The sequence below is a fragment of the Monomorium pharaonis genome, chromosome 5 (genome assembly GCF_013373865.1).
Source record: "Monomorium pharaonis isolate MP-MQ-018 chromosome 5, ASM1337386v2, whole genome shotgun sequence".
Taxonomy (NCBI): domain Eukaryota; kingdom Metazoa; phylum Arthropoda; class Insecta; order Hymenoptera; family Formicidae; genus Monomorium; species Monomorium pharaonis.
Genome location: NC_050471.1, coordinates 17600321 through 17624506, shown reverse-complemented (window position 1 = coordinate 17624506; position 24186 = coordinate 17600321). Strand labels below are relative to the sequence as shown.

At 32.6% G+C, this 24186-nt stretch overlaps 1 protein-coding gene and 2 long non-coding RNA genes across 3 annotated transcripts in view; 2 read left to right on the top strand and 1 right to left on the bottom strand.

Moving 5' to 3' along the window:
- LOC105832216 (ATP synthase subunit beta, mitochondrial) overlaps window positions 1-24186 on the top strand; it is a 37470-nt gene that overhangs the window by 5230 nt on the left and 8054 nt on the right. Inside the window, exons 3-5 of the mRNA XM_036287803.1 lie at window positions 5-268; window positions 11957-12300; window positions 20937-21162. Coding sequence (XP_036143696.1) covers window positions 5-268; window positions 11957-12300; window positions 20937-21162 — 834 coding nt within the window. The remainder of the gene's footprint in view (window positions 1-4; window positions 269-11956; window positions 12301-20936; window positions 21163-24186) is intronic.
- Window positions 6706-7281, bottom strand: LOC118645899. The gene is made up of 2 exons (XR_004963544.1): window positions 6961-7281; window positions 6706-6814 (listed from the first exon to the last, which is right to left on the bottom strand). It is a non-coding gene; the product is annotated as an uncharacterized LOC118645899 (long non-coding RNA).
- On the top strand, window positions 7882-9037 carry LOC118645898. The gene is made up of 2 exons (XR_004963543.1): window positions 7882-8014; window positions 8161-9037. It is a non-coding gene; the product is annotated as an uncharacterized LOC118645898 (long non-coding RNA).

The window sequence follows — 24186 nt, the reverse complement described above, 5'->3', positions numbered from 1 at the left end:
TTAGGTACAGAAGGCTTGGTACGTGGTCAAAATGTGTTGGATTCTGGATATCCTATTCGTATTCCTGTGGGAGCTGAGACTTTGGGCCGCATCATCAATGTCATTGGTGAACCTATTGACGAGCGCGGACCTATTCCCACGGACAAGCTGGCTCCTATTCATGCAGACGCTCCCGAGTTTGTAGACATGTCCGTTGAACAAGAAATTCTAGTCACGGGCATCAAGGTAGTGGACTTGCTGGCTCCCTATGCCAAGGGTGGAAAGATTGGTAAGGCATTACATATTATAAGAGAATTAAAAATGTGAATAAAGTATTATTTACTATGGGAAAAACTAGAAATCTGACATATCTCTCTCTCTCTCTCTCTCTCTCTCTCTCTCTTTCTTTCTCTCTCTCTCTCACACACACAAAATTGTTTTCTTGATCATTTTTCTCTAAATGCAAAATATTAACAATTGATTAGCAATATGGCATACTCATACGGGTACATTTGTGTACATTTTTGTGACTTGTAAATTTTTATTTACAAAATTAGTGACAATAGGAGTAAATTCTAATTCAGATGTAAATTCAAAAGTGAATGTGCAATTGACATGATATTTTAATCTCGTTGTTGCCTGTCTATAATTATTTATCATTTAAGTACTTATTTTTTTGTTATTTTTACACTTTTATAAAAATGATATCTATTAATATAAAAATAAATTAAATACTTAAATATTACACATGTGTATGATTAGTCGGTTTTTAAAACATACATGGTTTACAAACAATTTTGTGTCTTTGTTCTTTCTTGTTCATATGTGCATGTATATACAAAAACTTAACAGTTTAAAAGTCTATATTGAATATAGGAAATTATAGAAGTATATGAAAGCAATGTTTGGTTATCTGCTATGAGATGTGTAGTATTGCAATTCAATTCTTTAAAGTTTTTGGCATTAAGTTGCAATACCACATGTATTTTTTGTCACAATTTTTATGGCTTAATCAGAGCTAATTTGGTTTCCTGGTTCTAGTCTTTAAACAGAGTCCTTTACATAAATATCGATTTTCATTCTTTAACACTCGGTCTAGATATATTATAATTGGTATTCGACTTTTAATCTTTAGAGGTTTGACATTTTTCCATTAAAATTTTGAATTTTTTAAATTTATACACATATACAACCTATATGTTCTATACAATTTGTTGCTGGCTCATATATGGACCATCCCGCCCTTTAAAGGTTAAGACCATCTGAAATACTGTCTTAAGATATTATTAATCAATTGCAGAGCCATAAGGGAAAGGAAGATAGATAACGAAGTGGATAAGAAAAATTATCTTTTTAAAAAAGGTAAAAAAAGGCGCCAAGTATATGGTTTTACTAAGATGATACTTTAGATAAAATTCAACCCAAGTAATACACATTAACTCTCTACAAAAATAATGATAACAAATAATTTTGTGCTAATTTTAATAATGGATATTTATATATATCACAAAAATCTAAGATGATACTTTTGATGAAATTTAACCTAAGTAATACACATTAACTTTTTCTACAAAAATAATGATATCAAAATATTTTTCGTTAATTATAATAATGAATATGAACTAAAACATCTATTCTATTACTATTCTTTGGCCAGTATTCATAATTAAGATATTGGCTGCTTTGTGCCCATACAAGGATGGAAGAAATATAATGTAAAACAGACAAATATTTTATTACAATTAAATGTCTTATTAAAAATAAATATTTTTTTCAAAAAACTTGGCGCTGCTAAAACCTCTGAGTAAATATACACTCTGAGTAAATAATATATAAATATATTAATTGTCATTATATTGATCTCTCTGTCTCTTTCTTCTCTCCCCCGTTTTTCCTTCCTCTCTCCCCCCTCCCCTCTCTCTTCTTTCTCGCCTCTCTTTTTCTGTCCCTCTCCCTTGTGCACATGTATTCGGTTTAACAGCGCCAAGTTTTTTGAAAAAATATTTATAATAAAACATTTAGTTGTAATAAAATATTTGTCTGCTTTATATTATTTTTCTTCTTCATTCCATCCTTGTATAGACGTAAAGCAGCCAATATCTTAATTATGAATACTGGCTAAAGAATAGTAATAAAATAGATGTTTTAGTTCATATAAATATGCAGATACACGAGATGCAATTTCGTTTTTCATTCGTCGACTCTCGTAGAGATACCTACAAGGTTGACGACAACGTATCTTAACTGAAATTTTGGCGTTTTGGACTTTGCGTCGCAATATCTCATAGGGCATGTAAAGGAAAAATAAAAAGTTTTTTAATATAAATCGATATCAAACTTTCGATTGAGCCTAGTTAGTACTCGATCGGTTTAGCCGTTTCTGAGATCAAACCAAATTACCTTTTTTAAAAAGGTAAAAAGCGCGCCAAGTGTGCGCCCTTTTTTTTTTTTTTCTTTTAAGAAAAATTAGGAAATTTAAAAATACTTTTGATAAATTTAACCTAAGTAATATTTTTTTATAACGAAAAAATCCAAGATAAAACTTTTGATCAAATTCAATCTAAGTAATATACATAAATAAAAAATTATTGTATTTACACACACAAATTAATTTCTCTATAAAAATAATGATATGTAAATATTTTGCGCCAATTAAGAATAAACACTACGAAATGAGAGTATTAAGTTTTTCTCTACAAAAATGATACAAAGAAATATGCGTCAATCTATAAAAATAGATGTTTATTTTTTGGCTGGCATTGATAGTTTGGTTTTTCATTAAGCTTGAATCAGACTTGATATTGGGATTGAAATTTAAGAAAATCTTAAATACAAGATCAAACTATGAATATCATCCTTTTGTATTAAATTATTGGCTGGTGTGCGCCGATGTGAGGCTGCTGCGCGCCTGTACAAAACAATTGTCAGGAAGCATATTAGCAAGAAATAAAGGACATAATATTGAGCTGGCAAATAAGTATTTTAATACAAATAAATTACAATATTACAAATAAATATTTTAATACAAATAAATATATTACTATAAAAACTTTGCGCCGTTAAACCGAATAATTTGTTTTAATACAAAATTGCTTTCTTATAAACTAATTTATATATTAAAATAATACGTATAACATTGTACACCCACGCATAAGAGAAAGAGAAAAAGAGAAACATTTGAACGTACGCATGCTGTAAATGCTAAGATATTAAAAATCGCTTCCTTATAAACTAAGTTATATACTAAACACACACACACCACCCCCCCCCCCCCACACACACACACACACACATTTAGATGCACGCACAAAAGAAAAAGAGCTGGTAAATTATTCGGTTTAACAGTGCAAAGTTTTTATAGTAAAATATTTATTTGTATTAAAATATTTATTTGTAATATTGTAATTTATTTGTATTAAAATACTTACTTGCCAGCTCAATATTATGTCCTTTATTTCTTGCTAATATGCTTCCTGACAATTGTTTTTGCGCAGCAGCCTCACATCGGCGCATAGCAGCCAATAATTTAATACAAAAAGATGATATTCATAGTTTGATTTTGTATTTAAGATTTTCTTAAATTTATAATTAAATAACTTTTATAGTTAACAAAATTGTAAAGACAAACTTAAGACAATCTTAAGGGGGATATACTTTTGTAAATATTTTTTCACCCCCCCCCCCTTTTTTTTTAAATTGGCTTAAAAGGTCCCTTAACTCCAAAAATGATATCCAAAAGGTTTTATGAGGGGGAAAATTTTTTAAGTGGTTCAAAAATTTAATTTTCCGAGGAAGGTTTCAGTGCTGATTTTCAGTATTTGGAGAAAATTTTCCGAATGCTTGTTTTTTAAATTTTGAAGTCATCAGGGCGGCAAATACATGTTATCGACTGTCCACTTTTATTAAATCTACTAAATTTAGAAGGACAATTGTATGGTCCGGGCATTGCCGATTAAAGGTAAACACTAAATTTCCATGATTTTATAGTACCTGAAACTTTAAACGCGTTTTTCTCGAAACTATGTTTTTTGACACGAGCGTATTCATAGCGCCTTCAGTTTTGAACCGATCGACTTAAAATTTTAGCTGTAGCTTTCTAATTACATTTTCTAGAAAAGTACGTAGGATTTTTTCGATAAGTTAAAATTTAACGATTTTATGATTGAAAATCGACTGATTTTTTCGATAAAAAATACACTTTTTCCTTTATATTGACGCCATTTTTTTTAAATAAATATTTTTGAAAAATTCTACGTACGTTTCTAGTTTTTTATATCTAATTTCCATATCTTTTTTATTTTTTGTCTTAAGTTGAAAATTGTGACCTGTACGAGTACGCCCGTGAAGGACTATGAAAAAAAGGAGTTTTCTTTCATCAGCCACTGCGCCGTCATTTTATTTCGAAATGATTTAAAAAAAAACTTTTTTTACCTCAAGACTTGTATTAACATGTATAAAAAACCGAATTTAAAAATGTCGCTTTGTCTTTCTTAAATAAATTGTCAAAAATGACCCTTGATTTTGCTCTCTCAAGGGTATATTTCCCCTTAAAGCCATATCAGATTAGGGATTGAGATTGAATTGGAATTTGATTCAAAGCAAAGTTAAAGAATATTGGTTTTGTTCCTCATTGGTTACATTTCAATTCAATCCTAATATCAATCTCTAGTCTAATACAAGCTTGATGAAAAACCAAACTGAATGACAACCAAAGAATAAACATCTATTTTTATAGATGGGCGCATATTTCTTTATATCATTATTTTTGTAGAGAAAAAATTTAACACTTTTTTTGTTGTGTTTATTCTTAATTGACGCAAAATATTTACATATTATTATTTTTGTGAAGAAATTAATTTGTGTGTGTGTGTATGTGTGAATACAATAATTTTTTATTTATGTATATTACTTAGGTTGAATTTGATCAAAAGTTTTACCTTGGATTTGTGATTTTTTTGTTATAAAAAATATTACTTAGGTTGAATTTATTAAAAGTATTCTTGAATTTTATGATTTTTTTCTTAAAGAAAAACCATACACTTGGCGCACTTTTTTTACCTTTTCTAAAAAGGTAATTTGGTTTGGATATTATGCATTTTGTAATGTTTACAAATTATATATCACTTAGGTTGTATTTGATATGATCAAAAGTATTATCTTGGATTTTGTAATTTTTTTCTTTAAAGAAAAACCACACACTTGACGTTCTTTTTTATCTTTTTTAAAAAGGTAATTTTGTTCTTAATTTTACATTGGCGTTGATGATTAAATAGATGAGGTGTAATGTATAGAGTTGTACATTGGTTAAATATTGATAATGTTGTAAGGATATGGACTATCTTTTGTCACCAAGATACTAGCAATTATATATGTTACTTGTAAACCAAAGAATAAAAATTAGTGTTATTAAAAACGATTATTTAAAGTTTTATTCAAGCTAATTAATAGTTAATATTGATTAACAATTACAGCAACATTTAACTGATCACAATTCTATATCTCACAACATCTTATTTATTTTATCGACACCAATGTAAATCTGAGTTTGTTACTCACTGATTATTTAATTTTACATCAGTGCTGATGATTAAATAGATGAAGTGTAACATAGAGTTGTGCATCTGTTAAATATTGATAACGTTATAAGAATAAGTGTCACAGTCTCTTTCTATTACCTATTTTTCGTCTTCTTTACTTTTATTCTTTTTTCTCTCTTTTCCTCTTTCCCTCTCTTTCTCTCTCTGTGTTTTTCTCCTTACTATCTGCGACTCTTTAGGTTTAAAATTAATAATATTAATTACTCTGTAATATATATATATATATATATCGATTATTAATTTTAAACCTAAAGAGTCGCAGATAGTAAGGAGAAAAACAGAGAGAGTTGTACTTTTGCTTATCTGGGTATATATATATATATATATATATATATATATATATATATTATATATATATATATATATACCCAGCAAGCAAAATGCTAGCAGCTTGCCGGCAATATGCCAGCAAACTCGAGCATGATATCGCAGCAGATTTCAATCTGCTGCTTCCTTATTAAGCTTAGTTTCTAACAGCACAGATTATCAACAGAAAATATTGATAGAAATACAGCAAAAATCGAATATCATCTGCTACCATAACATGACAGCAAATTCATAGTAAATATCGAACACAATCTGACAAATTAAACTCTAAACGCAGAAAGACAGCAAAAACGAAGCATGAAATGCTATCACGCTGCGACACCAGAAACGCGGCGAAGATACAGCACGATGTGTCACATGAAGTACTGACAGCAAAAATGCAGCAGAAATCGAGCAGAGCCTGCCGTCATGACATGCCGGCGAAAACGCAGCAGATATAGAACGCGATCTGCTTTGTCGGTTGTGACGGCAAAAACGTAGCAGAAATCGAGCACCAAGCTGTCGTCACAAGTAATCGGAAAAATATAGCAAAAATTTAACACGATATGACGTATTATTAATAATTTTTAATTAGTAAAATAAATAATTAATGTATGCAATGTACATATGTTTATTAATATTATTATTACATTTAATTTACATTATATAATTTTATAAATTTGATGATATTTAATTTACATATACATTACGAATTATATATTTTATGATTATATACTTAAATTTAAATGTGGCGTTTTCGACTGACTGCAGAGAGTTAATTAAACCCAAGATGATATCACATGCAAGAACCGTCTAATTTGAATTTTTTTTTATATGAAGGTGGAAATCTTTGAGAAGACTTCTGGGAGGATCAGGTCCGGGAAGTGTGGGATTCGACGGGAGACACGTCGGGCGATCAACCTTACTACCGCCTACTCACTAAAATCATCTATTATAGAGGATTCATGGCTCCTGCACACAGGACGCGGCAAAGCGGCATTGCGGTGGCCAATCACCATCTTGCTTTTTTATTAATACATATATGTATTATCAGAAAAGCAAGACGGTGATTGGCCACCGCGATGCCGCTTTGCCGCGTCCTGTGTGCAGAAGTCATCACACATCTGATGTAGCAAACTCGCGTTCTATACCTGCCGCGTTTTCGCCGTCATGTCATGACGGCAGGCTCTGCTCGATTTCTGCTGCATTTTTGCTGTCAGTACTTCATGTGATACATCGTGCTGTATTTTCGCCAAGTTTCTGGTATCGCAGCGTGATAGCAAATATGTCAAATTTCTAGCTACATTTTATTAATTTAATGTGACATCATGACATATCTGTTTTTTTATTTAATTTTTAGTGATATATTGTGTCAACACAATGTCTGATTTTTGTTTTGTTAATGTCTTTAAATTTTGTTGTACTTTTGCTGCATTTTTGGGGGCACATTGTGACGCAAAGTCTAATCGATTTTTGTCGTGTTTCTGTTAATGTTAGTTGAAACGGCAAACTGTAATTGCTTGCTGTCCAACTTTTGCCAGCATATGTGTCAAAATTTTTCAGTTTGTGCTCTCGGCAGGTTTGGCTATCTGGGTATATATATATATCCCAGATAGCCAAACCTGCCGAGAGCACAAACTGAAAAATTTTGACACATATTATGCTGGCAAAAGTTGGACAGCAAGCAATTACAGTTTGCCGTTTCAACTAACATTAACAGAAACACGACAAAAATCGAATAGACTTTGCGTCACAATGTGCCCCCAAAAATGCAGCAAAAGTACAACAAAATTTAAAGACATTAACAAAACAAAAATCAGACATTGTGTGTTGACACAATATATCACTAAAAATTAAATAAAAAAACAGATGTGTCATGATGTCACATTAAATTAATAAAATGTATGTAGCTAGAAATTTGACATATTTGCTATCACGCTGCGATACCAGAAACTTGGCGAAAATACAGCACGATGTATCACATGAAGTACTGACAGAAAAAATTCAGCAGAAATCGAGCAGAGCCTGCCGTCATGACATGACGGCGAAAACGCGGCAGGTATAGAACGCGAGTTTGCTACATCAGATGTGTGATGACTTCTGCACACAGGACGCGGCAAAGCGGCATCGCGGTGGCCAATCACTGTCTTGCTTTTCTGATAATACATATATGTATTAATAAAAAAGCAAGACGGTGATTGGCCACCGCGATGCCGCTTTGCCGCGTCTTGTGTGCAGGAGCCATGAATCCTCTATAATAGATGATTTTAGTGAGTAGGCGGTAGTAAGGTTGATCGCCCGACGTGTCTCCCGTCGAATCCCACACTTCCCGGACCTGATCCTCCCAGAAGTCTTCTCAAAGATTTCCACCTTCATATAAAAAAAAGTTCAAATTGGACGGTTTTTGCATGTGATATCATCTTGGGTTTAATTAACTCTCTGCAGTCAGTCGAAAACGCCACATTTAAATTTAAGTATATAATCATAAAATATATAATTCGTAATGTATATGTAAATTAAATATCATCAAATTTATAAAATTATATAATGTAAATTAAATGTAATAATAATATTAATAAACATATGTACATTGCATACATTAATTATTTATTTTACTAATTAAAAATTATTAATAATACGTCATATCGTGTTAAATTTTTGCTATATTTTTCCGATTACTTGTGACGACAGCTTGGTGCTCGATTTCTGCTACGTTTTTGCCGTCACAACCGACAAAGCAGATCGCGTTCTATATCTGCTGCGTTTTCGCCGGCATGTCATGACGGCAGGCTCTGCTCGATTTCTGCTGCATTTTTGCTGTCAGTACTTCATGTGACACATCGTGCTGTATCTTCGCCGCGTTTCTGGTGTCGCAGCGTGATAGCATTTCATGCTTCGTTTTTGCTGTCTTTCTGCGTTTAGAGTTTAATTTGTCAGATTGTGTTCGATATTTACTATAAATTTGCTGTCATGTTATGGTAGCAGATGATATTCGATTTTTGCTGTATTTCTATCAATATTTTCTGTTGATAATCTGTGCTGTTAGAAACTAAGCTTAATGAGGAAGCAGCAGATTGAAATCTGCTGCGATATCATGCTCGAGTTTGCTGGCATATTGCCGGCAAGCTGCTAGCATTTTGCTTGCTGGGTATATATATATATATATATATATATATATATATATAAAAGATGTAATTTTAATATATATATATATATATATATATTAATATTACATCTTTTTAATATTGAAATTCTTAATTAGCTAAAAACATTACTTATATAAAAAAGAGATATAAAATATACATATATATTGTTACGCGCGCGCTCGCCGAAAGGAAAGAGACACACAACACTTATAAATCAAGCGGCTTTATTCCAGCGATTATACACACGTCAGTCCAATCGCGAGACCGAGAGACAATTCCGTTGTTTATTCGCGTTGTCAAGCTAATGACAGCTGACAACGCTCTTCCCGAAAATCAATATATCGATCGGCCAGGACAGCTGACCGATCTAAGAGGCGTAACACTGCCTTTCTTCTTCAAAAGTTGTTTCGACAACTAGGTATCGAAGAAAAATTTTCAGTTACAGTGCTGCAGGAACCACGATCTTGCTTTACCCCGGACTGCTGCCCGAGTTACCGAACCCGTTGTACCAGGCCCCAACATCCGGCTTTCTTCGCAAAGATCCTGTTCAAAGATCTCTTCTCGTCCTCCACTCGAAATTTCTCTTCCTTGAGGCATTTCCTCTGGACACTACCTCCTCTCGAGGTGTTCACTTCTCGAGGGGACCTCCTTTAATTCTCCAATCTTCGGACAAGGGGGAGGGGAATACTCCTGTAAACTCTCCGCCGTTATGGGCGCCCCGAGTCCCTGCCTCGACATTCGCCTGGAGCCCAGCGGAAAAACCACGGTCAAAAACCGCGGGCGAAGCAGTCTTTTTATAATAAGAATTTCTCCCGCGAAGAAAAAAAAAGACATCTCCAAAGAACTTTATTGTCGCTTGCTCAAAGAAGCAATTTTGCTTTCCGAAAAAGTCTCTGAAATTCGAAAACAAACGAACAGCCTCAAACAAACACAAATTCGAAACAGCAACGTCCTCAAACTGACGCGCTTAAACTCTTAAGAAACGAACCCGATCTCCCCTAACGAGTCGCCGCATCCCAAGACCAGAATTCTCCCCGCCGAATCGGCCTCTTGGCAAAATTCAATTTGCCCGAAGCGACGGGCATTCCGTGCGGAAATGCCCCACACAAGCCACATTTATTCTTTTTAGCACGAAGCTAGAGCTAACGTTTTTGCGGTCTCATCCCAACTATCCGCGCGCGAAAAGAAAGAAAATTGCGTGGGAAATTCACACAGAGACACCGTTCTGACAAACGTGACAGGCTTTACTTTTAAGTCCAGCGACGCCTGTTCTCCGCCCGCATTTACATTCGCGCATGGAAGATTTACTGACGTGCCTGGCGGAGCCTTGTCCGCGAAAATATTATAGGAACAACTTAGCTGGTTTAAATTCTTCATGTCTCTCCGCGGGTACCGCCACCACGAGCTGAGAACGGGTTCTTTTTGTACCGAAGCAGCCCCTGGCGTTCCCTCTGCTCTCGCCGCTCCTCCCTCAATTACTGCAACTCCCGCACGTAGCGAATCGGCTTCCATCATTGTCCATCGTCGCATCCGCCGATGTCTGAGACTGAATCTCTCTCGAGGAATGTGTGGTTGATATCTCTCTCTTCTCTCTCTTTCTCTCTCTCGCACACTTCACTTCACGCATCAAAAACTCGCGCGCGTTACGCAGGATCCGACGAACAGATCCCGGACGAGCCCTCAAAATGTTACGCGCGCGCCCGCGGAAAGAAAGGAGACACCCTCTTTTAACTCAAGTAATCAAGCGTCTTTATTGAAAAGGTAACAAACACGTCTGATCTAGCTCACCGTCACTTCACAACTGTTTATTTATTTCTATTTACTCCCGTTACTTGGCTTTCAACAGCTGACCGTCGCCGCCGATCGATATCGCCGATCTGACAACTGACTCGCGGACGAAGAGTATATCGGCAGCGCGCGTAATAATATATACATTAGATTTTTATTTTCTATCGCATGGTGCTAAGCAAATCCGATGCTTTTGTAACACATCTCCGCTTACAGAGCGAAACGACATCCACGCTTGTACTTTACCACAAGGGTTTGCGACATTAGATTTGAAATTTTGGCCAAATAACGAATTTAAAATGTTTGGGTTAGGTTAGGAAAAAATACGGGGAGGGGGTGCAGGGGGAGGGGCGGAGTACCTCCCCCGCCCATGCATTTTCTAAGAATAACCCAACCAATTTTATGTCGCTATTTGGATAATGCGAAAACAATGGAAACGAACAATGTGGATGTTTTGTAGAGATGTATATGTTAATTGTATTTTGATGAAGCAGCGACTTTCACGCGTCGTAATTAGGAGGATATGTTGGTGAATTTATAAACAATAAAAAGTGAAAAATCCTGAAAATTGATCAATTTCCATAAGAGCCCATGTTAATAAAATATTTAATATCTAAATAACTAGCACTAGCTAATTCAGCTTTCTGAAATTTTGACAGTCAATTTATATCACTAATTTGAACTTTTCTACCAAATTTTATGAAAATCTGTTTATTTTGATTTAGCAGCAGTACTCCCTTAAACTTTCGTAAAGGACAGATCTAAGCGGTGTGATGTCCAAAATGAGTTTTTAATTTCTAAAAATTTTTTTGCCGGTTCTTGGTAAAGTTATCTATTAGGTAAATATGTCTTTATTTAAAAAAAAATGAATATAGTCACATGCTTACATAATATGTAAGTTTACCAAGAAGTTGGAACAATTGGAAACTCTTACTAAAATTCCTGGAAAATCTGGAAATTTTCAATGAATTATTTCAAAATTTGTAAATGTTTTGCTGTAAAAATCCGAAAATCCAAAATTAGATTTTTTCTTTAACAGTATTATTGGAATCACTAATCATCTACATTAATATCCCTTATTACGAATTATTACTACGAATTACTATTACGAATTACTTAAATATGTACTTCATGTTCTAGGCTTATTTGGTGGTGCTGGAGTCGGCAAAACTGTACTCATCATGGAACTGATTAACAATGTGGCTAAGGCTCACGGCGGTTATTCAGTGTTTGCTGGCGTAGGTGAAAGAACGCGCGAGGGTAACGATCTTTATCACGAAATGATCGAATCTGGCGTCATTTCTCTCAAGGATAAAACCTCCAAAGTAGCGTTAGTATATGGACAGATGAACGAACCGCCTGGCGCCCGCGCACGTGTTGCTCTCACTGGACTTACTGTTGCTGAATATTTTCGTGATCAAGAAGGTCAGGATGTACTGTTATTTATTGACAACATCTTCAGGTTTACTCAGGCTGGTTCCGAGGTAAGTAGATAGGATGCTTTCCAGCAATGTACACAGACGTCACTGTGTAACACTACACTAGTGTACGAACTAGTGCTTTCCAACTACAACACAAGTCGACACAATCGTACACAGCTAAGAAGCTAAGTGCGACTGTGTCATCACTCCACTAATACCAACATTTTTACATTTTTACATTTGGTATCACTTATTTTTCTGTAGATATAAATGTCTAATTTTAGTTAAATGGTTAGATTATTCGCATTAAATATTTCTGAAAAATATTTTTGAGTAATTATAATTCCGAATTGTTTTTATAAAATCTTTTTGTTAATAAGAAACAAAAATTAAAAAGATAAATAACATGATTTTATTAAAGATTGATTTCTAAACAATGGAAGATATTTAATGCGTATTTTATTTTATTATTTATTACGATTACAAATGTACATAATACAATAATTAATATATATTCATAAATTTACTATTAATTATTACTATTTTTTACACACGTTTTAAACCGTGTTAACTATTAATATTAAATATTACATTCTATTTCAACTAAACATTTACATAAATAATAATTAATAATTATATAATTTTCCAATTACAGCAGTGGAAGGATTTATTTGCAAACACTGCAGTACATATATTATTTCAGCTTTCATTATTAACTAAATGTTAAACAAATAAAATAATTCATTGTAAAGCACTGTATCTCTTATTTAATAAGACTTATTAGAAAATGCTCAATTTATAAAAAAAGTTTTTTAGATATTAACGTACACCACAAATCTTTTGTTACTGGTCTACGTTCTGGCAGTAAAATAAAGCTAAACAGCGTTCCAGCTACAACTCGATATTGTGTAACACTGTGTCACACTGTGACGACACAATGTTTTATAGCTGGAAAGCACCCATAATTTTAGCGTTTTTTATAAAATCTAAATGAGTCCAAAAAGTTAAGGGTGCATTTGTCATATCTCAAAGTATTATCAAAATTTTTTAAATTCAATGGATTATTCTATTATTAAAGTGTCTGTGTAAAATTTGAGCATAATTTTTTTATTGATTAAAAAGTTATTTAATTTTTTGTTTGTCTTGTAAGAAAAATTTTAATTTAACAAGCAAAAGTCTAATAATGTAATGATAGAAAATATTTACGTTTAAGAGGGCATATAAAGGGACCACAAAAAAGAAGGCATTTTTCATGCATTTTTTTCAGAGTCAAAAAGCAAATTATAGAAATGGTACTTTTTGCATAATAAAGTACATCTTTTGTAGTTCTCATACAAATTTTATTACAATGATTTTGTTGAAAAATCTCCCTTCCCTCTCCATCGTCAGCACGCATAATTTCACGCGACAATGATTTCTCCTTCCCTGTTTAACCGAATACAAAAACCAAATGGTATCTCAATTCCTTGTCGTATCCAATTTTTAAAACTTGAATTTTTTTAATTTTTTAAACAAACAAAAATAAAATTTTTTTCGAAAAACCGGCACTTTAACTTTAAAGGTCCGCCATTTTGTTAAAAATTTGAATTTAAATATTTAAAAAATCGGATACGACAAGAAGGAAATTTACTCTTCTTTAAGATACCGTTTGGTTTTTGTATTTCGGCTGAATAGGGAAGGAGAAATCATTGTCACCGCGGAATTATGCATGGCTGACTACACGACGATGGAGGGGATTTTTCAACAAAATCATTGTAATAAAATTTATATGAGAACTACAAAAGGTGTATTTTATTATGCAAAAAGATTCCATTTTTATAATTTGCTTCTTAGCTCTAAAAAAAATTAATGAAAAATGTCTTCTTTTTTGTAGTTCCAAACGTATATGCCCCCTTAATTAAGTTTATCAAATAAATTCATGCGATTTTAATATGTATGTAATTAACAAATATATAGGGTGTTCCAGATTAACCGGAGGAGCCGGCATGTACGTATTCGTCATGAAAAACTGAGTCGAAAATGTCAATAGCAAAATGTTGAGGAATCAATAGTTTTTTAATGGTGAGCCTTTAAAACTTTCCAATCACAGGCTGTGAAGCTCGCGCTGTTAGGCGCAATCAAGCGGCCGGCCGAACGTTTTGACGAGTACCGCTAAACGGCACGGTACAAATCTGTGAAATCTCTGTTAACATCTATTGTTGTATTCTTAAATAGAGTCTAATTTAATTGACAAGAAGTAATCAATTGAAAATTTGATAAAACATTTATATCAACAAAAAGTACACGTTTCTGAAATACATTTTATGTATAAATAAATTAATATAACTTTTTTTCAAAAAGTTCTGTCAACAACAATATCAAGAAACATTTACATTTGAAATTCGCATTTGATGTAAATAAATATTTTATATTGAAAAAATGAAATGAACGAAATTCCGAATTATAATATAAGGGGAACGGGAAGTAATACAGTGAAGGAATCGAAAATACGCTGTATTATTACTTGTTTATTTTATTTCCTACATATGAAATATTGGTAATTATTTAGTTCAAGGGACACCGCGCCGATGACCTTGACATATGTTATCAAGGACATAATTCTGAGTAACTTCTTTATAATTTAATCGGCGGTCATTGTTAAAAAGTTATTAACAAAAGAAGTTTGAAAAATATTTATGTAGAATAGAACACACACGCACGCACACACACACGCACACCAGCGCGCGCGCGCACACACACACACACACACACACACACATACACACACACGTGCAACAGGGAACGTGTGGGCGGAGGAGGGGCTCCTCCCCCTGCACCCCCTTCCCCGTAATTTTTCTTAGCTCTAACCCAACCAATTTTATGTCGCTATTTGGATAATACAAAACATTGGAAACGAACAGCGTGGATCTTGCTTGGCGTGGAAAGTCGCAAATCCATTCGGCACTTTTACCATAATATTAATAAACGCTTGTACTGTATCACATGGGTTTGCAATTTTCCATGTCAAATAAGATCCACGTTTATTTCCAATGTTCTCGCATTATCCAAATAGCAACATAAAATTGGTTGGGTTAAAGTTAGGAAAAATTACGGGAAGGGAGTGCAGGGAGAGGGACAAAGCCCCTCTCCCGCCCACGCATTTTCTATATCATATAATTTCACAACTTTTCGTGCAAAACGAGATCTTTATAAACATGTAGTTTCGGAAAATTACATTTAATTCATAAAATTTCTTGTGTTTATAACTTTCTAATAAACAATGAGCGACGGCTAAAACCTTTTATACATTACTCAGGATCATAATCTTGACAACATATGTCAAGGTTAAGGTTATTGGGGCTGGGTCCCCTATTCGGCATTTTTACCGAAAATATATTTATGCGTGCTTTATAAAAATTAATGCGGGGCTTTGCTTTTTCCTTGTATCTCACCCATGTTCTCTGCACTACACGAGTTTCCGACCTTAAGTAAAACAGAGATATCATGTATTGTATTTATAAAATTTTTTTTTGTTAATAACTTTTTAACGAACAATGACCGCCGATTAAGTAAAAGTTACTCAGAATCATGTCCTTGACAACATATGTCAAGGTCAAGATTATTGGTGTGGTATCCCATGAACTAAATAATTACTGAAATATTTACATCAAATGCGAATTTCAAATGTAAATGTTTTCTAATATTGTTTGTAACAAAACTTTTTGAAAAGAAGTTTTGGAAATGTTTGTTGACTGATGTTTTTAATATTATTTGATTGGATAACTTAATTAATATTGGTTCTATTTATTAATTTATTTATACATAAAACGTATTTCAGAAACACATACTTTTTATTGATACAAATGATGTTTTATTGAATTTGCAACTAATATTACTTATTGTCAAATTTGATTCGATTTAAGAATAGTGCAATAATTTTTAATAGAAATGTCACAAATTTATATAGTGCAATACTCGTTCGGCACCGTGCCGTTTAGCAATACTCGTCAAAGCGTCTGGCCGGCGCAAACTTTACGGTCTGTGGTTAGAAAATTTCAAAAGCTCAACATTTAAAAACTATTGACTTTTTAATATTTTGCTATTGACATTTATGACTCAGTTTTTGATGAGGAATACGTACATACCGGCTCCTCTGGTTGTTGTTTCGTGTTCAAGCTTTTTGTCCTTGCAAAGTTTTTTTTTCTCCATCGATAATGTAGTATAAAAAAAAGCTTGTTGTTATGCAGTGCCGTATAGCACAGTGGAAGCGCGCATGATTCGTAAAAATGGAAGGCCCACCGGGCTGGGCTCAAAATTTTTCGGCAATGTCAATTTTTTAAAAATTATTTTATATTGCTTTTTATGTATTGCGGGCGTGCATATTATGTACAATTAATATGTGTATTTTATTTAGAAGATTATAGAAGTCAATATTTATTTAGAAGTTAATATTCTTTTACCGTGTAACTACATTCCCAAATTATGTGAATCCGATAATTTATTTTTTTTATCCTATTCCACCCCTTTTCTTCTAACTACGTTTCACTAAGCCTGATAAAATCGAAATCTTTTATATACTTCAAAAATTTTTTATCCGTGTTTTCCAATCCTGCAATATTCCAAAATAACAATCTCCTTTCTATTTTCCTGTTTATTTATGTTTTTTTTTCTTTACGTTTTTTTCTTTTTTCTCTTTTCTTTCCTTTTATTTACAACTTGTCTTCTTTTTGCATTCCAATAAAGTAATTTCTTATTCCTTTTCTCTTATTTCTATTCAATTTTTTTGCTTTTATAGTTTTTATCTAGTTTTACCTATCTTTTCCTCTCCGATACGCTTCTCCTATTATTTCCCTTTCTTCCTCAACTCATTTTCTTTTTCTTTACCTATCTCTTTCTAGTTTTTCGAAATACCATCAATTTTTACTCTACTTATATCTATTTTAATATCCTTTTGTCACTCCCTTTCTTCCTTCACTAATTTTGCAATTTTCCTGTATTTTCTTCTGTATATTTATGTACATCATGTTCGGTTACGTACATCGATACAGTTAATGTTTCCATATTAAATTGTTTTAAATCCTTTGATTCATAGTTATCATATATAATACACCTTTACTGTTTTCTTATTTTTATTGTTTTTATTGTATTTTATTGTATTTATCAATTTCTTTGATTTTTTTTCATAAATGCAATACTTTAGTAATGGCATAGATGCTAACTGTGTTCACTTATTTTCTCAATATTGTTAATATTTTTATTATTATAAACAAATTAAGATTTTAAAAAATCGCTTTAAAAAAATCAAATTTGTTACTGCAAAAAAAATTTCTAACATATTGTTTTTTTTTCATGTTTCTTTATCTTTTCGGAGTTACTAATTATGAATTTGTTATAATTTGCAAAATTCAAAATGGCGGATTCAAAATGGTGGACTAAAATCGTACAAGTTTTTGTACGATTTGCACAATTTAAATTTTGCAAATCTGATAACGGATTCGTAATCAGCGACCCTAGAAATCTATAATAGCATGTATAGCACAAAGATTCACTGGCTGCCCTAATTGCGTGACTGAAAGGATTAATGAAAAAGCATTCATCTATAAATTTTTTTTGGGGTACTCATAACTTCTTATTTTATCTCTCTATTTTTCAAACTTACTATGAATACCGACCCACTCGATCAATATTTTATAACCTTTATATTTACATTTACTCTGATGGAAATATTTTGCTGAAAATCTCAATAATTGATCCATTCATTTCACTATGAAATCGATGAAAAGTAAAATGAAAATTATTGAAAAATGATTTAATATATTTCAAAATAAATCAATAATTTTTTATATGAAATTCCGTGTAATGCAGCGCAATATAAAGAGAAGTAAAGATATATTGCTGAAAAGTGATAAAACATTTTCAAATATTAGACATAAAAGTTACTGTATTAAATTGAAAATTATATTATTTGTAAATAAGAAATTACTAAAATATTGATAAAACTAATTCATAAAAGTATTGGACTACTGATTCTTGTTGAAAATTTAAAAAATATTAATATAATAAAATTTTTTTAAGTTATTTTGAGGAACACTTATTTTATTAATTGCTGAAATATTGATAAAATTAATTCATGAAATTATTGAAAAATTTTGCGTTATTTTGCTGATTTTTGTTGAAAATTAAAAAACTATTAATATAATAAAGTTTTTTAAAACTATTTTGAGGAATACTTATTTCACTAATTTATTGATTCTATGACCTAATTTTTTCTTTAGAGTAATATTGAAAGTAATAAAAATTAAACTATTGTTGAAAATTACTATATCAAAATTTAATTTTTTAATTATATTTTATTGTGTTTTACATGTCATATTTGTAATTATAATTTATGGAGTTATTTATTTGTGTCTATATAATATAAAGTACACACTTAATGTATATAAATACGTGAAATATTATAATATACATTTATGTATATATATACAGGGTCATTCAGAATAACATTAGGTCCGTAAAATGACGTATTCCTGACGCAATTTTAAAACAATTTTTCCTTTACCAAAATTTTATTTGAAGTTTTTGAGTTATAAGCCAAAATAGTTAACGAATTACGCGTCGAGTACAGAAGGCAGGCAGGGGCGGCGCGTCACGAGCGTAACGCGGGCGCGGCTGACTATCCGCGTCAGCTGATGGGTGATTACCACCGCGCAAGTCGCTAACTATTTTATCTTATAACATAAAATTATGCTTTAAATAAAATTTTGGTAAGGAAAAGATTGTCTTGGAATTATGTTAGGAATACGTGTTTCTTAAAATCATTGTAATCATTCAAAGTTGTTCCGGATCGCCGGCCGTCGGACGATGCAACCAGCTAATTGCTACACGCGATGTGTGTATGCCGTGTTTCTGTAAGAGAGAGAGAGAGAGAGAGAGAGAGAGAGAGAGAGAGAGAGAGAGAGAGAGAGAGAGAGAGAGAGAGAGAGCTACACGCGATGTGTGTGTGTATGCCGTGTTTCTGTAAGAGAGAGCGAGAGTTCCGAACTGCGCAATTATTCTTTGTCGGTATTCTGTTTTTCCGAATTTGCGACTATAAAACCAAGAGCAGAGCGACACCCAAGTCAGTCGTTGCTAGCCGTCCGAAGAGCTCACATCTCGTGTAACTACCAATAAACCACATATTCCATACACTTCTGAGTTATATTCACTATCATCGATCCTACATTTATTCGTTTACGTTTCAATTATTATGACACATTTTTGTAGACGATATGCGTTGTTTTTACGGTTATTCAATCGTCATTATTTTTTAACTGGTTAATTATATTTTCGTTTGCGTTATTTTACTCATGTTTAAGTTCATAAATATTGGTAATTTGGCACGACTGAAGAGGACTATATATAGTCGAAACATTTCGAAATTTGTTTAACATTTTTCAACAAAGTTTTTAATAGCGTTTATAATTATATTTTTTTGATTTAATAAATTATATTGTATTAGAAAAATTGGTATTGGCTCGATATATTAACCTGTTTATCTTATTATACTTTAATATATTCAGATTAAAAATTAATATTTATTGAAGTATTGATAAAATAATAATAAAATGGGTTAATTGAGAGAGATTTTCAAATACATTTCAACAAAAATTTCATTGCATTTCATTACATTTCATTATACTTCAGTAAAATATTTCCATCAGGGTAGTATATCCTTTATCATCTCTATCCAATCTTTCGTTACTTTATTCACATCCTTCATACCTTATTCCTTCAATAACTATATTGTTTTTTTCCTTTTCTCTCTCCATCATCATTCTCTTTACTTTTCCTCTCTCCCTGTCGCTTAGAGCCTTGCTTAATTTATCCATACTACTTCTAGAACTTACTTTACTGCTATTGTACTTTTTTTATTTGTCTTACTAGTTACAATGCTCCACTATTGTATTTATCTTTCCCGCTATCCAACCTTTCCTCTTCCTCTTTCCATTTCCCTGCTTTCTATCTTAGTAACTATCTTTTTAACTCTGCGAATTTCTTCTAAATTTTTACCATTGTTTTTATTTACAAAATTTTATCTTTTTTTTACCGTTTTATTTTCATATATCTTATTTCTTACTTAATTTCCTCTTTAAATACCTCAATTATTATTTTAACTTTATTTTTAACGTCCTCTATAATTTCACTCTAAATAATATCTTGCATACTCTTGCTCTCCATCACACATTCACACGATCTTACGCTACTTAACCATATTATGAAATATGGATTTTTTGATAATTTTAACTTTTATTACACAAAGTAATTAGAAGAATTATTATGTAAAGAAAGCCTTCATATGACCTTAAAAATTAATTTTTTTTTTTAACTGATTTATTGTTATATATTTCCCTTTAGACCATACAACTTTCGTCTGAATAACTTTTATTTTTTTCTTAAATGTTTTCTTTTTAAAATATTCAAGCGTCTCAATTGAATGTTTTATCCTGTATAATATGAAAGAAGTCAAGCTATGCAAAAAAAATACATATATATTTTATGAAAATGTGAGTAAGTTACCTATTTTATCAAAATAAATTTTTATTTCTAGCAAAATTTAATTTTTTTAAATATATATTATTATAAATATATATTATTTTTTTAATATATATAAATTTCTCTTAAAAATTACTAATGTATCTAAATATTTAATATTGAATATTTATTATTTGTATATGTTTCAGGTATCCGCTTTGTTGGGTCGTATACCATCCGCTGTGGGTTATCAGCCTACATTGGCCACTGACATGGGTACTATGCAAGAACGTATCACTACGACAAAGAAGGGATCCATCACCTCTGTTCAAGCTATTTATGTGCCTGCTGATGATTTGACGGATCCCGCTCCAGCTACTACCTTTGCTCATTTGGATGCTACAACCGTATTGTCACGCGCCATTGCTGAATTAGGTACAGATTCTCATTCTTTGACAAGTAAATGTCTTTGACTCATATAGTACAGAAGCTTGCAACAATATAATTTCAATGTTGCGACAGTGCAATGCAATGTTGCAGAGATATTGCAATGATTTTTGCAATATTATTTTAGCAATGTTGCAGCAAAGTTTCAGAAAATATTGTAAAAAGTGTCTTACTTCTGTGAACTATACGCTATCGCCATCAGATTAACTCACGGGAAGATAGGCAACTCAGAAATTTTAACGAATTTTGAAAAATTATGTACAAAATTACGTAGAGTGGTTCTTTTCTAACGAAACTATTTTTTATTTTTACAAAGTTACACTTTAAGGAGGTGGAATACTCCTTTGAACAAAATCTGTTTTTTTCCTTTCTAGGCAAATATCTTCGAAACTATAAACAAAAAATTTGAATAAAAATTGAACGGTTTTAAGAGTACTTTTTTAAGAATACTTGCAAATTCTGCATTTTCGATCTTTCTGATTTTTTAAAATTTATTTTTGTTTTTTATAAAAGAGATCGTACACTGTCGTGAGCGATAAGCATTTACTTTTTTTTTAAATTAATGTGTATCTATTTTTGGGAAGATATACAGCACAATTTTCTCTTCCACTTTAGAGATTTTTCTTTCTGGTTATATGATCCTTTCTATTGAAATTATGTATACTGCTCTTAGTATGGTTAACTCCTCTTTTCTCAGCCAGCTCTAGACACATTCAGGTTGGCTTACTCCAATTTTGTCCAGCTCATTGAAGAGCACTACTCTGATCATCATATTTGGAGCACGCGAACATTATAGGCGCGTTCAGTAGACGGAGCGGATCAGTGAACGCTCATTGTCAGTGATTCTTTACTGTGATTGATTTCTACTTCTAAATCCAATGAAGAGCTAAAGGCAAGAACCAATTATATTATAGAATTACTGAGCTCTCACTGATTCGCTCCGTCTGCTGAACGCGCGAATACGGTTAATATTTCACCTTTGCACCACACTCACATTTCGTTGTGTCCAAAGAGTAAAGAATTACAGGAGGGAACGTATCGGTAGCGAGGGTACGATTTACTGGAAACGAATGTAATCGAATAGTCATCTGTAAGAGCCACTTTTGTGACTGTGATATGGGCATGTTTTCTACATAGATTTATACTGAGTATAAGTCTATGGTTTTGTAGAGTGTGCTTTCATGTGTTGCATGCGTGTGTATGTATAAGTCATAGAGCTTGTATTAATGGAGGGGCCATTGCTGTATGCCGGAACCCGCGCGGGGAGAATCGACAGAGACATGAATATATTCTCATATATTCTGTCTCTTTTCGTGTTGGGCATCCCCACTCCGTTTTCTAGAAGGAAAGAAGCGCACATACAAGCGGTACGTCAGGTACGAGCCTACCTACTTGGTCCCTACTTGGGGCCTTGGGCTGTTACTAGTACAAAAATTTTTACATACGAAAGTAATACTGTGTATTCATTGATTGGCATGCATCTTTTAGATTCTAAATTATGTACCATTTAATGAATGCACAGTGTTATCTTTGTAAGCAATTTTTTTTTCGTACGAGTTCGAGAATCGGGCCTCAGATTGTATAGTTACGAACCTGTTCCCACGAAAAAAGACAGAATATATCCACCTCTCTGTCGATTTTTCCCGCGCGCGTCGCGATGCACCAAGGCCCCTCCATTAATACAAGCTCTATGGTATAGGTGTATAATGTGTGCATGTATGCGTGCGTGAGTGGTATGAGTTAGGTGTCACTTTTATATATAGGACATCCGTCGCCTTCTCTGAAACAAAATGCTATTTTCTGTGGTTCTTTATTCTTTGGTTGTGTTTATTATTTAACAAAGAAGATACTAAATTACTTAAAAGAGAAACATCCCATTCTTGCCTTCTTTTCGTTCATTGGGATCGAAAACTATCATTTCCTACCTATAGGAGTCTCCTATTGTATTCCTTTATAGTAACTAACAAGGGAACTTTGCGAACCCGAAAATTCTGATTTTAATGAAACTTGGCATAAATGTAGAGGGGGTAAATACATGAATTAAAAAATTTTTAGTTAGTACTGATAAACAATTTGAAGGGGTGAGTATCACCCTTAGTGATCATCCTATATCGTATACAGAATATTTCAAAACTAATGTTTTTAATGCAAAAGGATCCTATTATAAGGCTTTTTTGAAAGGTTTACTGTCACATCAAAGGTTTGTTACAAAAATTAAATGAATATTTGAAATAACAAGAACTTATAACTTTATTTTAACGAAACAATTTTTATATGTGAGAAAAAAATGGCCATTTTATAAATCTTAATTCATACTTAAAAGAAAATTAAATTTAATATTTAGTATGGCTTTGTTTGGTCTTAATAACTACCGCCAACCGTCTGGGCATGCTTTCGATCAGATTATGTAGATGATTAGGATCGAGACTTTCCCAAGCTGGCTGTAGCGCATGGAAGTAATTATTTTTGTTTGTGACTCCAGTTTTGTTTACAATGTTTGGACACCGTCCAAAATCGACCATAAATTTTCGATAGGATTTGAGTTTGGGGACTGCGGAGGCCAATCAAGCAGTTTTATGTGATGGGAAGTAAAAAACTTCTTTGTTTTTTTGGCGGTATGCTTGGAATTGTTATCTTGTTGTAAAATAAAATTATTCTCCAAGCCTAATTGGATCAACGAAATTTCCAAATTCTCGCGTAAAATATCGATATAAGTGTCAGCAGTCATGATTCCATCGATTATTATTAATTGACCCACGCCTTTCCAAGAAAAACAGCCCCAGACCATGATGTTACCTCCGCCGTGTTTTACCGTTTTCTGAAGGTGACGATCTTCAAGCTCTTCGCCAATTTTCCACCATACACGAAGTCGTTGTTTGCGTCCAAGAAGCTCGAACTTACTCTCGTTCGTCCACAGAACTCGTTTCCAGAATTCCATGGGTTGATTTGCATCCTTTTTTGCAAATTTGAGTCGCTTTTTCTTATTTCTCTTACTAATTAAGAGGCGTTTAC